This window comes from Salvelinus alpinus, chromosome 4 (assembly GCF_045679555.1).
Source record: "Salvelinus alpinus chromosome 4, SLU_Salpinus.1, whole genome shotgun sequence".
In the NCBI taxonomy this organism is placed as follows: Eukaryota; Metazoa; Chordata; class Actinopteri; order Salmoniformes; family Salmonidae; genus Salvelinus; species Salvelinus alpinus.
In genome coordinates, this window is record NC_092089.1 from 13,598,873 (window position 1) to 13,611,920 (window position 13,048).

The 13,048-nt window shown below is 49.3% G+C and overlaps 1 protein-coding gene across 4 annotated transcripts in view; it reads right to left on the reverse strand.

Moving 5' to 3' along the window:
• The window catches only part of LOC139572869 (oxysterol-binding protein-related protein 10-like), a 144,924-nt gene that overhangs the window by 31,374 nt on the left and 100,502 nt on the right, over nt 1-13,048 (reverse strand). For all 4 annotated transcript variants that reach the window (XM_071395694.1, XM_071395691.1, XM_071395692.1 and 1 more), the window contains one exon: nt 2,747-2,905. In XM_071395694.1, the coding sequence (XP_071251795.1) occupies nt 2,747-2,905 (159 nt within the window). The remainder of the gene's footprint in view (nt 1-2,746; nt 2,906-13,048) is intronic.

Here is a 13,048-nt window from a genome sequence, read left to right on the forward strand (position 1 = left end):
TGGGAGCTGTGTTCTGTTTCACTATCAGGGAGCTGTGTTCTGCTTCACTATCAGGGAGCTGTGTTCTGCTTCACTATCAGGGAGCTGTGTTCTGTTTCACTATCTGGGAGCTGTGTTCTGTTTCACTATCTGGGGGCTGTGTTCTGTTTCACTATCAGGGAGCTGTGTTCTGTTTCACTATCAGGGAGCTGTGTTCTGTTTCACTATCAGGGAGCTGTGTTCTGTTTCACTATCTGGGAGCTGTGTTCTGTTTCACTATCAGGGAGCTGTGTTCTGTTTCACTATCTGGGGGCTGTGTTCTGTTTCACTATCAGGGAGCTGTGTTCTGTTTCACTATCTGGGAGCTGTGTTCTGTTTCACTATCTGGGGGCTGTGTTCTGTTTCACTATCTGGGAGCTGTGTTCTGTTTCACTATCTGGGAGCTGTGTTCTGTTTCACTATCAGGGAGCTGTGTTCTGTTTCACTATCTGGGAGCTGTGTTCTGTTTCACTATCAGGGAGCTGTGTTCTGTTTCACTATCTGGGAGCTGTGTTCTGTTTCACTATCAGGGAGCTGTGTTCTGTTTCACTATCAGGGAGCTGTGTTCTGTTTCATTATCTGGGAGCTGTGTTCTGTTTCACTATCAGGGAGCTGTGTTCTGTTTCACTATCTGGGAGCTGTGTTCTGTTTCACTATCAGGGAGCTGTGTTCTGTTTCACTATCTGGGAGCTGTGTTCTGTTTCACTGGGGGGAGAGTTTCTGTTGTTGGTTCACTGTTAGAACACTGGCCACTGACTACAGTTGTTGTCCATTTCACTAGCATGAATGTGTGTAAAGATCACTGGTGTCCTTGACTAGGCCTTCCCCACTAAGTTGTGTGTAACGCTCACTGGTGTTCTTGACTAGACCTTCCCCACTAAGTTGTGTGTAACGCTCACTGGTGTCCTTGACTAGGCCTTCCCCACTAAGTTGTGTGTAACGCTCACTGGTGTCCTTGACTAGGCCTTCCCCACTAAGTTGTGTGTAACGATCACTGGTGTCCTTGACTAGGCCTTCCCCACTAAGTTGTGTGTAACGATCACTGGTGTCCTTGACTAGACCTCCCCCACTAAGTTGTACACATCAAGTCCTTGATGTGGCGGGTTAAATCAGGTGTACCTTATACAGTACCCGCAACGACTACAATTGAGAAACACTGATGAACAGTATGACCCAAGTGTTGTTCTTACCCGTGTCGTGAGATGTACCCAGCAAGGATTAATGTCCAGTTAGAATACAATAGATGGTGTTTGATTTAACTTCCACCGGTGATATAGACCCTTTTCCAGAACACGACACACTGACTGTGGACTACAGGAGAAAGAGGACCGAGCACGCCCCCAATTCTCATCGACGGGGCTGCAGTGGAGCAGGTTGAGAGCTTCAAGTTCCTTGGTGTCCACATTACCAACAAACTAACATGGTCCAAACACACCAAGACAGTCGTGAAGAGGGCATGATAAAACCTATTCCCCTTCAGATTTGGCATGGGTCCTCAGATCCTCAAAAGGTTCTACAGCTGCACCATCGAGAGCATCCTGACTGGTTGCATCACTGCCTGTTATGGCAACTGCTCGGCCTCCAACCGCAAGGCACTACAGAGGGTAGTGCGTACGGCCCAGTACATCACTGGGGCCAAGCTTCCTGCCATCCAGGACCTCTATAACAGGCGGTGTCAGAGGAAGGCCCTAAACATTGTCAAAGACTCCACCCACCCTATTCATAGACTGTTCTCTCTGCTACCGCACGGCAAGCGGTATCGGAGTGTCTAGGTCCAAGAGGCTTCTAAACAGCTTCTACCCCCCAAGCCATAAGACTCCTGAACATCTAGTCAAATGGATACCTAGACTACTTGCATTGCCCCCCCCCCCCCCTCCCCTCTCCACAGCCACTCTCTGTTGTATTAATAACTCTACCTACATGTACATATTACCTCAACTAACCGGTGCCCCCGCACATTGACTCTGTATATAGTCTCGCTATTGTTACTTTACTGCTGCTCTTTAATTACCTGTTACTTTTATTTCTTATTCGTTTATTTTTTATTTGTTTTACTGCATTGTTGGTTAAGGGCTCGTAAGTCAGCATTTCACTGTAAGGTCTACTACACCTGTTGTATTCGGATGCATGTGACTAATACAATGTGATTTGATTTGATTTGACGTCAGGCAAAGATGCTCGACTCTTGGCTGCAGTAATACAGACATCACCATCTGAGCCCGTTCCACGTAACCTCCATTCACCTTTCTATTACGATTTAAAACAGGTTCTCAAACGCTTACATTTCTGTTTTCTATTCTTGATTGAACAGTCGCTAAGATTATATTTGGTTGTGATCTTTGCCAAAATATATATTTTTGGATGCAGCAAGATGTTAGCTAGAATGCTAACGCTCATTGATATTAGGCTGTAGCGAAAGCTAGCTAAGAGAGACATTTCACTGGTTGAAGTTGAAGTATAACGCAGTTGATTTGCAATGACGACACAAACATTAAATGAAGCAGGACGTTCATACGAGTCTTAAAATTAAAATCGTAATCCAAAAGTAGTGTGAAATACACTCATAAGGAACATCTAAATAGAGGCTATTTTTTTGGCCGGTGTTCTATAAGAGCTCCCCCTCGTTTCTGTCACCGACTTGTGCGCGTCGCCATCGTTGGGGCAAGGTTAGTAAACACAGAAAGGGGTCTATACAGTAGATTGTTATCGGTCAGGTATTAGTTCTTACCCGTGTGAGGTCCATGCCCAGTTTGAGCTGTGACAGCAGGTGAAGGATAATGTTCCTTTGGTCCTCTCTGACTCCCAGGTCCTCTTCCTCATTGTCCTCTGTGTCTGTCATCTCTTCACTGGGGTCTATAGACTCTGGGGTGGGGGGGGGCTGCTGGGGCTGGGACAACATAACAGAGGGGTTAGAGGACAGAGTTACAGTACTGGGGTCTATAGACTCTGGGGTGGGGGGGGGCTGCTGGGGCTGGGACAACATAACAGAGGGGTTAGAGGACAGAGTTACAGTACTGGGGTCTATAGACTCTGGGGTGGGGGGGGGGGGGGGTGGGGGGGCTGGGACAACATAACAGAGGGTTAGAGGACAGAGTTACAGTACTGGGGTCTATAGACTCTGGGGTGGGGGTGGGGGGCCTGCTGGGACAACATAACAGAGGGTTAGAGGACAGAGTTACAGTACTGGGGTCTATAGACTCTGGGGTGGGGGGGGGGGCCTGCTGGGACGACATAACAGAGGGGTTAGAGGACAGAGTTACAGTACTGGGGTCTATAGACTCTGGGGTGGGGGGGGGCCTGCTGGGTCTGGGACGACATAACAGAGGGGTTAGAGGACAGAGTTACAGTACTGGGGTCTATAGACTCTGGGGGGGGGGGGGGGCCTGCTGGGTCTGGGACGACATAACAGAGGGGTTAGAGGACAGAGTTACAGTACTGGGGTCTATAGACTCTGGGGGGGGGGGGGGCCTGCTGGGTCTGGGACGACATAACAGAGGGGTTAGAGGACAGAGTTACAGTACTGGGTCTATAGACTCTGGGGGGGGGGGGGGGGGGGGCCTGCTGGGGCTGGGACAACATAACAGAGGGGTTAGAGGACAGAGTTACAGTACTGGGGTCTATAGACTCTGGGGTGGGGGGGGGGCCTGCTGGGACGACATAACAGAAGGTTAGAGGACAGAGTTACAGTACTGGGGTCTATAGACTCTGGGGTGGGGGGAGGGGGGGGGGCTGGGACAACATAACAGAAGGTTAGAGGACAGAGTTACAGTTCTGGGGTCTATAGACTCTGGGGTGGGGGGGGGGGGGGGGGCTGGGACAACATAACAGAAGGTTAGAGGACAGAGTTACAGTTCTGGGGTCTATAGACTCCGGGGTGGGGGGGGGGGGGTGGGGGGGGGGCTGGGACAACATAACAGAAGGTTAGAGGACAGAGTTACAGTACTGGGGTCTATAGACTCTGGGGTGGGGGGGGGGGGGGGGGTCTGGGACAACATAACAGAAGGTTAGAGGACAGAGTTACAGTACTGGGGTCTATAGACTCTGGGGTGGGGGGGGGGGGGGGCCTGGGACAACATAACAGAGGGTTAGAGGACAGAGTTACAGTACTGGGGTCTATAGACTCTGGGGTGGGGGGGGGGGGGCTGGGACAACATAACAGAGGGTTAGAGGACAGAGTTACAGTACTGGGGTCTATAGACTCTGGGGTGGGGGGGGGGGGCTGGGACAACATAACAGAGGGGTTAGAGGACAGAGTTACAGTACTGGGGTCTATAGACTCTGGGGTGGGGGGCTGGGACAACATAACAGAGGGGTTAGAGGACAGAGTTACAGTACTGGGGTCTATAGACTCTGGGGTGGGGGGGGGGGGGGCCTGGGACGACATAACAGAGGGGTTAGAGGACAGAGTTACAGTACTGGGGTCTATAGACTCTGGGGTGGGGGGGGGGGGGGCCTGGGACGACATAACAGAGGGGTTAGAGGACAGAGTTACAGTACTGGGGTCTATAGACTCTGGGGTGGGGGGGGGGGGGGCTGGGACAACATAACAGAAGGTTAGAGGACAGAGTTACAGTACTGGGGTCTATAGACTCTGGGGTGGGGGGGGGGGGGGGGTCTGGGACAACATAACAGAAGGTTAGAGGACAGAGTTACAGTACTGGGGTCTATAGACTCTGGGGTGGGGGGGGGGGGGGGGCCTGGGACAACATAACAGAGGGTTAGAGGACAGAGTTACAGTACTGGGGTCTATAGACTCTGGGGTGGGGGGGTGGGGGGTGGGGGGGGGGGTCTGGGACAACATAACAGAGGGTTAGAGGACAGAGTTACAGTACTGGGGTCTATAGACTCTGGGGTGGGGGGGGGGGCTGGGACAACATAACAGAGGGTTAGAGGACAGAGTTACAGTACTGGGGTCTATAGACTCTGGGGTCGGGGGCTGGGACAACATAACAGAGGGGTTAGAGGACAGAGTTACAGTACTGGGGTCTATAGACTCTGGGGTGGGGGGTGGGGGGGGGGGGGGGGGGCTGGGACAACATAACAGAGGGGTTAGAGGACAGAGTTACAGTACTGGGGTCTATAGACTCTGGGGTGGGGGGGGGGGGGGGTGGGGGGCTGGGACAACATAACAGAGGGGTTAGAGGACAGAGTTACAGTACTGGGGTCTATAGACTCTGGGGTGTGGGGGGGGGGGGGGGGTGGGGGGCTGGGACAACATAACAGAGGGGTTTGAGGAGATACAAGATAACACAATACACTCACACACACACAAAACACACAAGCGCTCCAAAAATGTATGTTTCTCTCCAGTATTTAGAGAATGTCCGTAATGCGTGGGTAACTGCAACCACAGGGTTACTAGTGTTACTACCTGTTATTTACGGCTTGTTCAGGAAAACATTCCTGAAAGCTTAGCACATGATCCAGATTTACTCAGTGCTCACTCCCCCTTCCTCCTCCCAGCCTCCCAGGTCTCCCCCTATCTCCCCCACTGTCCTCAGAGCACTTTAAGGCAGAAAATGCATTTGGTTTCTTCAGCAGCAGGTCATTTTAGACTGCTATATTGTTCCCCATGCATAATGTTAGGAAGTAGCATGGAAGTATGAGGCCCAAAGCATTCTGGGAGATGAAAAAGCCTTCCTCTCTCCCTCTCTCTTTCTCTATTTCACTCTCACACACATTCTCTCTTTCTCTCTATTTGTCCTCTCTTTCCGTCTCTCTCAGGACTGTTTTTCCTCTCATGTTCATGTTCAGTGTCAACAGACGAGTGGAGAAATGGAGTCAGTCATGTGACATACCTACAGTCTCTCTCTCTCTCTCTCTCTCTCTCTCTCTCTCTCTCTCTCTCTCTCTCTCTCTCTCTCTCTCTCTCTCTCTCTCTCTCTCTCTCTCTCTCTCTCTCTCTCTCTCTCTCTCTCTCTCTCTCTCTCTCTCTCTCTCTCTCTCTCTCTCTCTCTCTCTCTCTCTCTCTCTCTCTCTCCAGTAGGTCTCTATCCAACAACATTACAGTAAGTCTCTATAGAACAACATTACAGCAGGTCTCTATCCAACAACCTTACAGTAGGTCTCTATACACAACATTACAGTAGGTCTCTATAGAACAACATTACAGTAGGTCTCTATCCAACAACATTACAGTAGGTCTCTATAGAACAATATTACAGTAGGTCTCTATACAACAACATTACAGTAGGTCTCTATAGAACAACATTACAGTAGGTCTCTATCCAACAACATTACAGTAGGTCTCTATCCAACAACATTACAGTAGGTCTCTATTCAACAACCTTACAGTAGGTCTCTATAGAACAACATTACAGTAAGTCTCTATAGAACAACATTACAGTAGGTCTCTATCCAACAACCTTACAGTAGGTCTCTATCCAACAACCTTACAGTAGGTCTCTATAGAACAACATTACAGTAGGTCTCTATAGAACAACATTACAGTAGGTCTCTATACAACAACATTACAGTAGGTCTCTATCCAACAACATTACAGTAGGTCTCTATCCAACAACATTACAGTAGGTCTCTATCCAACAACATTACAGTAGGTCTCTATCCAACAACATTACAGTAGGTCTCTATAGAACAACATTACAGTAGGTCTCTATAGAACAACATTACAGTAGGTCTCTATAGAACAACATTACAGTAGGTCTCTATCCAACAACCTTACAGTAGGTCTCTATAGAACAACATTACAGTAGGTCTCTATAGAACAACATTACAGTAGGTCTCTATACAACAACATTACAGTAGGTCTCTATAGAACAACATTACAGTAGGTCTCTATTCAACAACATTACAGTAGGTCTCTATCCAACAACATTACAGTAGGTCTCTATACAACAACATTACAGTAGGTCTCTATACAACACCATTACAGTAGGTCTCTATACTACAACATTACAGCTTTATTATGAACTTTCAGTAGAACTATATCCGTTATTAGAGGCTTCTCTCTATGCAGAAACAGATGACTTCCGTTCAGTGAGACAGTTACATACCAGCTGGTCAGAGACACGACGGCTGGAAGTCGACTGTACATCACTGAGCTACAGAGACATATGGACATAGAGATTCCACTGGTATCATCAGTTCCTCCAATAATATGGAAACACAGCTACGTCCCAAATGAAACCATATTCCCGATCTAGTGCACTACTTTTAACCAAGGTCCATAAGGCTCTGGTCAAAAGTAGTGCACTATGTAGGGAATAGGGTTCCATTTGATACACATCCTCACTCTCACTCAGCAACTCTGAGACACAAACTTTCCCTCTGAGTCTGAGCACACATGCTTCAGACAGAACAGAGAGAGGGGAGAGAAGGGAGAGAGAGAGAGAGAGAGAGAGAGAGAGAGAGAGAGAGAGAGAGAGAGAGAGAGAGAGAGAGAGAGAGAGAGAGAGAGAGAGAGAGAGAGAGAGAGAGAGAGAGAGAGAGAGAGAGAGAGAGAGAGAGAGAGAGAGAGAGAGAGAGAGAGAGAGAGAGAGAGAGAGAGAGAGGGGAGAGCTCTCCCCAAACCAAAATGATCCAGCTGCTAAATAGTCAATAATAACAGCATTATCTAGAATAACCAGAACAGAACAGACTGAAACTCACTCGTTAAAAAAACAGGACTGGAGAAGATTCCATAGTCTGTCTATAACAAGTAAAGTTTCCAAGAGCAACAAAACTTCTCTCAGTCTCTTTAGGGCACAAACAAACTCCCTCTCTCCCTCTCTCTCTGTTATCTTGGTAACCAGTCTCACTCTGTGTCCGGGTTAAGGAAGCAGATAAGCTCTGTAGCAGCTGTCTGTCTGTTCCCACCCTGTCCACCCTCTCTCTCCTCCCCACATTCAGACTCACGTTGCTGGGTTGACATGCAACCGGTGGTCCCTTGCTCTGGGTCTTGCCGAATTTCCACATATCCACCATCCAGAGAGAGAGAGAGAGAAAGAGAGAGAGAGATTGAATAAAGAAGTACACAAAGAGAAGGAGGGAGGAGAGAGAAGGAGAGAGAGAGAGAGAGAGAGAGAGAGAGAGAGAGAGAGAGAGAGAGAGGGGGGAGATAGAGAGAGAGAGACAGAAAGAGAAAGAAACACCCAGAATCCCAGAACCGCCTGACTAGCGTCACAGTGGTCTGTTACAACTGAAGACTGTGAGAGAGGGAAGGAGGGAAGGAGGGAAGGAGGGAGGTGGTGTTCACAGGAGGTGGGGATTGAGAGAGAGAACGTGAGATAGATAAAAGAAGGAGAGAAGGACAGAGCGCTAGAGAAAGCAGCGGTGCAGGGATGGCTGCTGTCTGATACACGTCTAATGGAGAGATTACTAGTGATCCTGACAATCCCTCTATAGGCCCCTCCTTTCATACCCCCCTCCCCCTTCTCTTTGTCCCTCCCTCTATCACTTAGTCCCTTCCCCTCTCTCAGCCACCCCCACTCCGTCATATCCATGCCTCTTCCCTATGTCCCCTCCTACTTTCCACTCCTGCCTCCCTCCCTCCCTCCTCCTCATCCTCTCCTCCCCCTTCCTCCATCCCTCCCTCCTCCTCATCCTCTCCTCCCCCTTCCTCCATACCTCCCTCCTACTCATCCTTCCTCCATCCCTCTCGCCCTCCTCCTCATCCTCTCCTCCCCCTTGCTCCATTCCTCCCTCCTGCTCACCCTCCCCCATCCCTCCATCCCTCTCTCCCCTGATGATGAGATGGAACAGGCCAGTTAATTAGCGGTATAAAGGCTACTATGCAGCTGCAGCTCAGAGCTCTCCCTCTTCCTCTCCCTCTCCTCCTCCTCCTCTCTCCCTCACCCTCTCTCCTCCTCCTCTCTCCCTCTTCCTCTCTCCCTCTCTCCCTCTTCCTCTCTTTCCCTCTCTCTCTTCCTCTCTCTCTCTCTTCCTCTCTCTCCCTCCTCCTCCTCCTCTTCCTCTTTCTACCTTTACTCTCTTTCACTCTCTCTCTCTCTCTTCCTCTCTCTCCCTCCTCCTCCTCCTCTTCCTCTTTCTACCTTTACTCTCTTTCACTCTCTCTCTCTCTCTTCCTCTCTCTCCCTCCTCCTCCTCCTCTTCCTCTTTCTACCTTTACTCTCTTTCACTCTCTCTCTCTCTCTTCCTCTCTCTCCCTCCTCCTCCTCCTCTTCCTCTTTCTACCTTTACTCTCTTTCCCTCTCTCTCTTCTTCTCTCTCTCTCTTCCTCTCTCTCCCTCCTCCTCCTCCTCTTCCTCTTTCTACCTTTACTCTCTTTCACTCTCTCTCTCTCTCTTCCTCTCTCTCCCTCCTCCTCCTCCTCTTCCTCTTTCTACCTTTACTCTCTTTCACTCTCTCTCTCTCTCTTCCTCTCTCTCCCTCCTCCTCCTCCTCTTCCTCTTTCTACCTTTACTCTCTTTCACTCTCTCTCTCTCTCTTCCTCTCTCTCCCTCCTCCTCCTCCTCTTCCTCTTTCTACCTTTACTCTCTTTCACTCTCTCTCTCTCTCTTCCTCTCTCTCCCTCCTCCTCCTCCTCTTCCTCTTTCTACCTTTACTCTCTTTCACTCTCTCTCTCTCTCTTCCTCTCTCTCCCTCCTCCTCCTCCTCTTCCTCTTTCTACCTTTACTCTCTTTCCCTCTCTCTCTTCTTCTCTCTCTCTCTTCCTCTCTCTCCCTCCTCCTCCTCCTCTTCCTCTTTCTACCTTTACTCTCTTTCACTCTCTCTCTCCCTCTTCCTCTCTCTCCCTCCTCCTCCTCCTCTTCCTCTTTCTACCTTTACTCTCTTTCCCTCTATCCATCTGTGATGACACCTTTACTCACTAGATGTTCATAGCTCACATTCACTATATCCAAATATCATTTGTTTCTCGAAGACTCACCGATTCAATAACACAAGTGTTTCTGTGTCTCTCTCTCTACAACAACAAACTCAGAAGTGGACTTCCCCTCCTTTAAGGGTTAATAGGTTGATGTAGAAGAGATGTGTGGGGCGATGGGGAGAGCGGAGGAGAAGGACGTATGAGGGGTAAAAAGGTTCACCCATCTTTAAACTTCAAAGACTTTGAGAAGACATCTTCACACACCACTGGAAACCCCGTGGTCACTGCCTGTCAGAATTCATACTCATCATCGGTACAATAGGTGTGTGTGTGTGTGTGTGTCTCGTGACCTGTCTTTATCCTCAGGTTGAGGGAGGGAGGGAGGGAGCCGTCCCAGGTCTCTCCTCCACCGGTTACGGGGCCGAAGCCTCCCACCATTATCTCTGACACGTTGAAAAGCCTGGTCGCTGGCGACTCCGTGACCCGCAGCATTACACTATTACACTGTTTACCAGGGGGCGCCGACGTTAAGGCTGATCTGAACACGGTGCTGGCTGAGGCTCAAACTACCCAGAGTAGATGGTACATCTTATCTATCAACATAGACAGGGCTCTACCTCCTCTAGTGCCACAACGAGATAGGGCTCTACCTCCTCTAGTGCCACAACGAGATAGGGCTCTACCTCCTCTAGTGCCACAACGAGATAGGGCTCTACCTCCTCTAGTGCCACAACGAGATAGGGCTCTACCTCCTCTAGTGCCACAACGAGATAGGGCTCTACCTCCTCTAGTGCCACAACGAGACAGGGCTCTACCTCCTCTAGTGCCACAACGAGATAGGGCTCTACCTCCTCTAGTGCCACAACGAGATAGGGCTCTACCTCCTCTAGTGCCACAACGAGACAGGGCTCTACCTCCTCTAGTGCCACAATGAGACAGGGCTCTACCTCCTCTAGTGCCACAACGAGATAGGGCTCTACCTCCTCTAGTGCCACAATGAGACAGGGCTCTACCTCCTCTAGTGCCACAATGAGACAGGGCTCTACCTCCTCTAGTGCCACAACGAGACAGGGCTCTACCTCCTCTAGTGCCACAACGAGATAGGGCTCTACCTCCTCTAGTGCCACAATGAGACAGGGCTCTACCTCCTCTAGTGCCACAATGAGACAGGGCTCTACCTCCTCTAGTGCCACAATGAGATAGGGCTCTACCTCCTCTAGTGCCACAATGAGACAGGCTGCAGACTCTTATCCAGAGAGACTTACAGTAGTGAGAGCATAGACAGGGCTCTACCTCCTCTAGTGCCACAATGAGACAGGGTGCAGGCCAGGCAGCAGGCTGTTATCCAGAGAGACTGACAGTAGTGAGAGCATAGACAGGGCTCTACCTCCTCTAGTGCCACAATGAGACAGGCAGCAGACTCTTATCCAGAGAGACTTACAGTAGTGAGAGCATAGACAGGGCTCTACCTCCTCTAGTGCCACAATGAGACAGGCTGCAGGCTGTTATCCAGAGAGACTTACAGTAGTGAGAGCATAGACAGGTCTCTACCTCCTCTAGTGCCACAATGAGATAGGCAGCAGGCTGTTATCCAGCCTGCCAGCTTAGTGGAGTCTGCCACTAGCACAGTCAGTGTAGTCAGCTCAGCTATCCCCATTGAGACCGTGTCTGTGGCTCGATCTAGGTTGGGCAAAACTAAACATGGCGGTGTTGTCTTTAGCGATCTCACTGGGATAAAGACCTCCTCCATTCCTGCCATTATTGAAAGAGATCGTGATACCTCTCATCTCAAAATAGGGCTACTTAATGTTAGAGCCCTCACTTCCAAGGATGTTATAAATCAAATCAAATGTATTTATATAGCCCTTCGTACATCAGCTGATATCTCAAAGTGCTGTACAGAAACCCAGCCTAAAACCCCAAACAGCAAGCAATGCAGGTGTAGAAGCACGGTGGCTAGGAAAAACTCCCTAGAAAGGCCAAAACCAAGGAAGAAACCTAGAGAGGAACCAGGCTATGAGGGGTGGCCAGTCCTCTTCTGGCTGTGCCGGGTGGAGATTATAACAGAACATGGCCAAGATGTTCAAATGTTCATAAATGACCAGCAGGGTCAAATAATAATAATCACAGTAGTTGTCGAAGGTGCAGCAAGTCAGCACCTCAGGAGTAAATGTCAGTTGGCTTTTCATAGCCAATCATTAAGAGTATCTCTACCGCTCCTGCTGTCTCTAGAGAGTTGAAAACAGCAGGTCTGGGACAGGTAGCACGTCCGGTGAACAGGTCAGGGTTCCATAGCCGCAGGCAGAACAGTTGAAACTGGATCAGCAGCACGGCCAGGTGGACTGGGGACAGCAAGGAGTCATCATGCCAGGTAGTCCTGAGGCATTATAGTCAATGAACTAATCACTGATCATAACCTCAGACAACCCAAAGATTCCTAGACGCCCTTCCAGACTCCCTCCACCGACCCAAGGACGTCGGAGTACAAAAATCAGTTTACCACCTAACCGAGGATCTAAACGCAACTTTTGTTTTCGCACCGCTTAAAACAAAAAACATCTGTCACAAGAAACTAGCTTCCTGGTATACAGAAAATGCCCGAGTCCTGAAACAAGCTTCCAGAAAATTGGAACGGGAAATGGCGCTCCACCAAACTGGAAGTCTTCCGACTAGCTTGGAAAGACGGTACCGTTCAATATCGAAAAGTCCTCACTGCTGCCTGATCACCCTACTTTTACAACCTGAATGAGGAGAATTAAAAACAATCCAACATTTATTTTCTATACCGTCACAAAGCTAACTAAAAAGCAACATTCCCCTAAGTGAGGATGGCCTTCACTTCAGCAGTGATAAATTCATGAACTTCTTCGACAAAAAGATCATGATCATTAGAAATCAAATTACGGACTCCTCTTTCTGCATATTTCTCCAAAGCTCAGTTGTCCTGAGTCTGCACAACACCGCCGGGACCTCGGATCAATGGAGACACTCAGGTTTTTATTGTCCTGAGTCTGCACAACACCGCCAGGACCTCGGATCAATGGAGACACTCAGGTTTTTATTGTCCTGAGTCTGCACAACACCGCCAGGACCTCGGATCAATGGAGACACTCAGGTTTTTATTGTCCTGAGTCTGCACAACACCGCCAGGACCTCGGATCAATGGAGACACTCAGGTTTTTATTGTCCTGAGTCTGCACAACACCGCCAGGACCTCGGATCAATGGAGACACTCAGGTTTTTATTGTCCTGAGTCTGCACAAC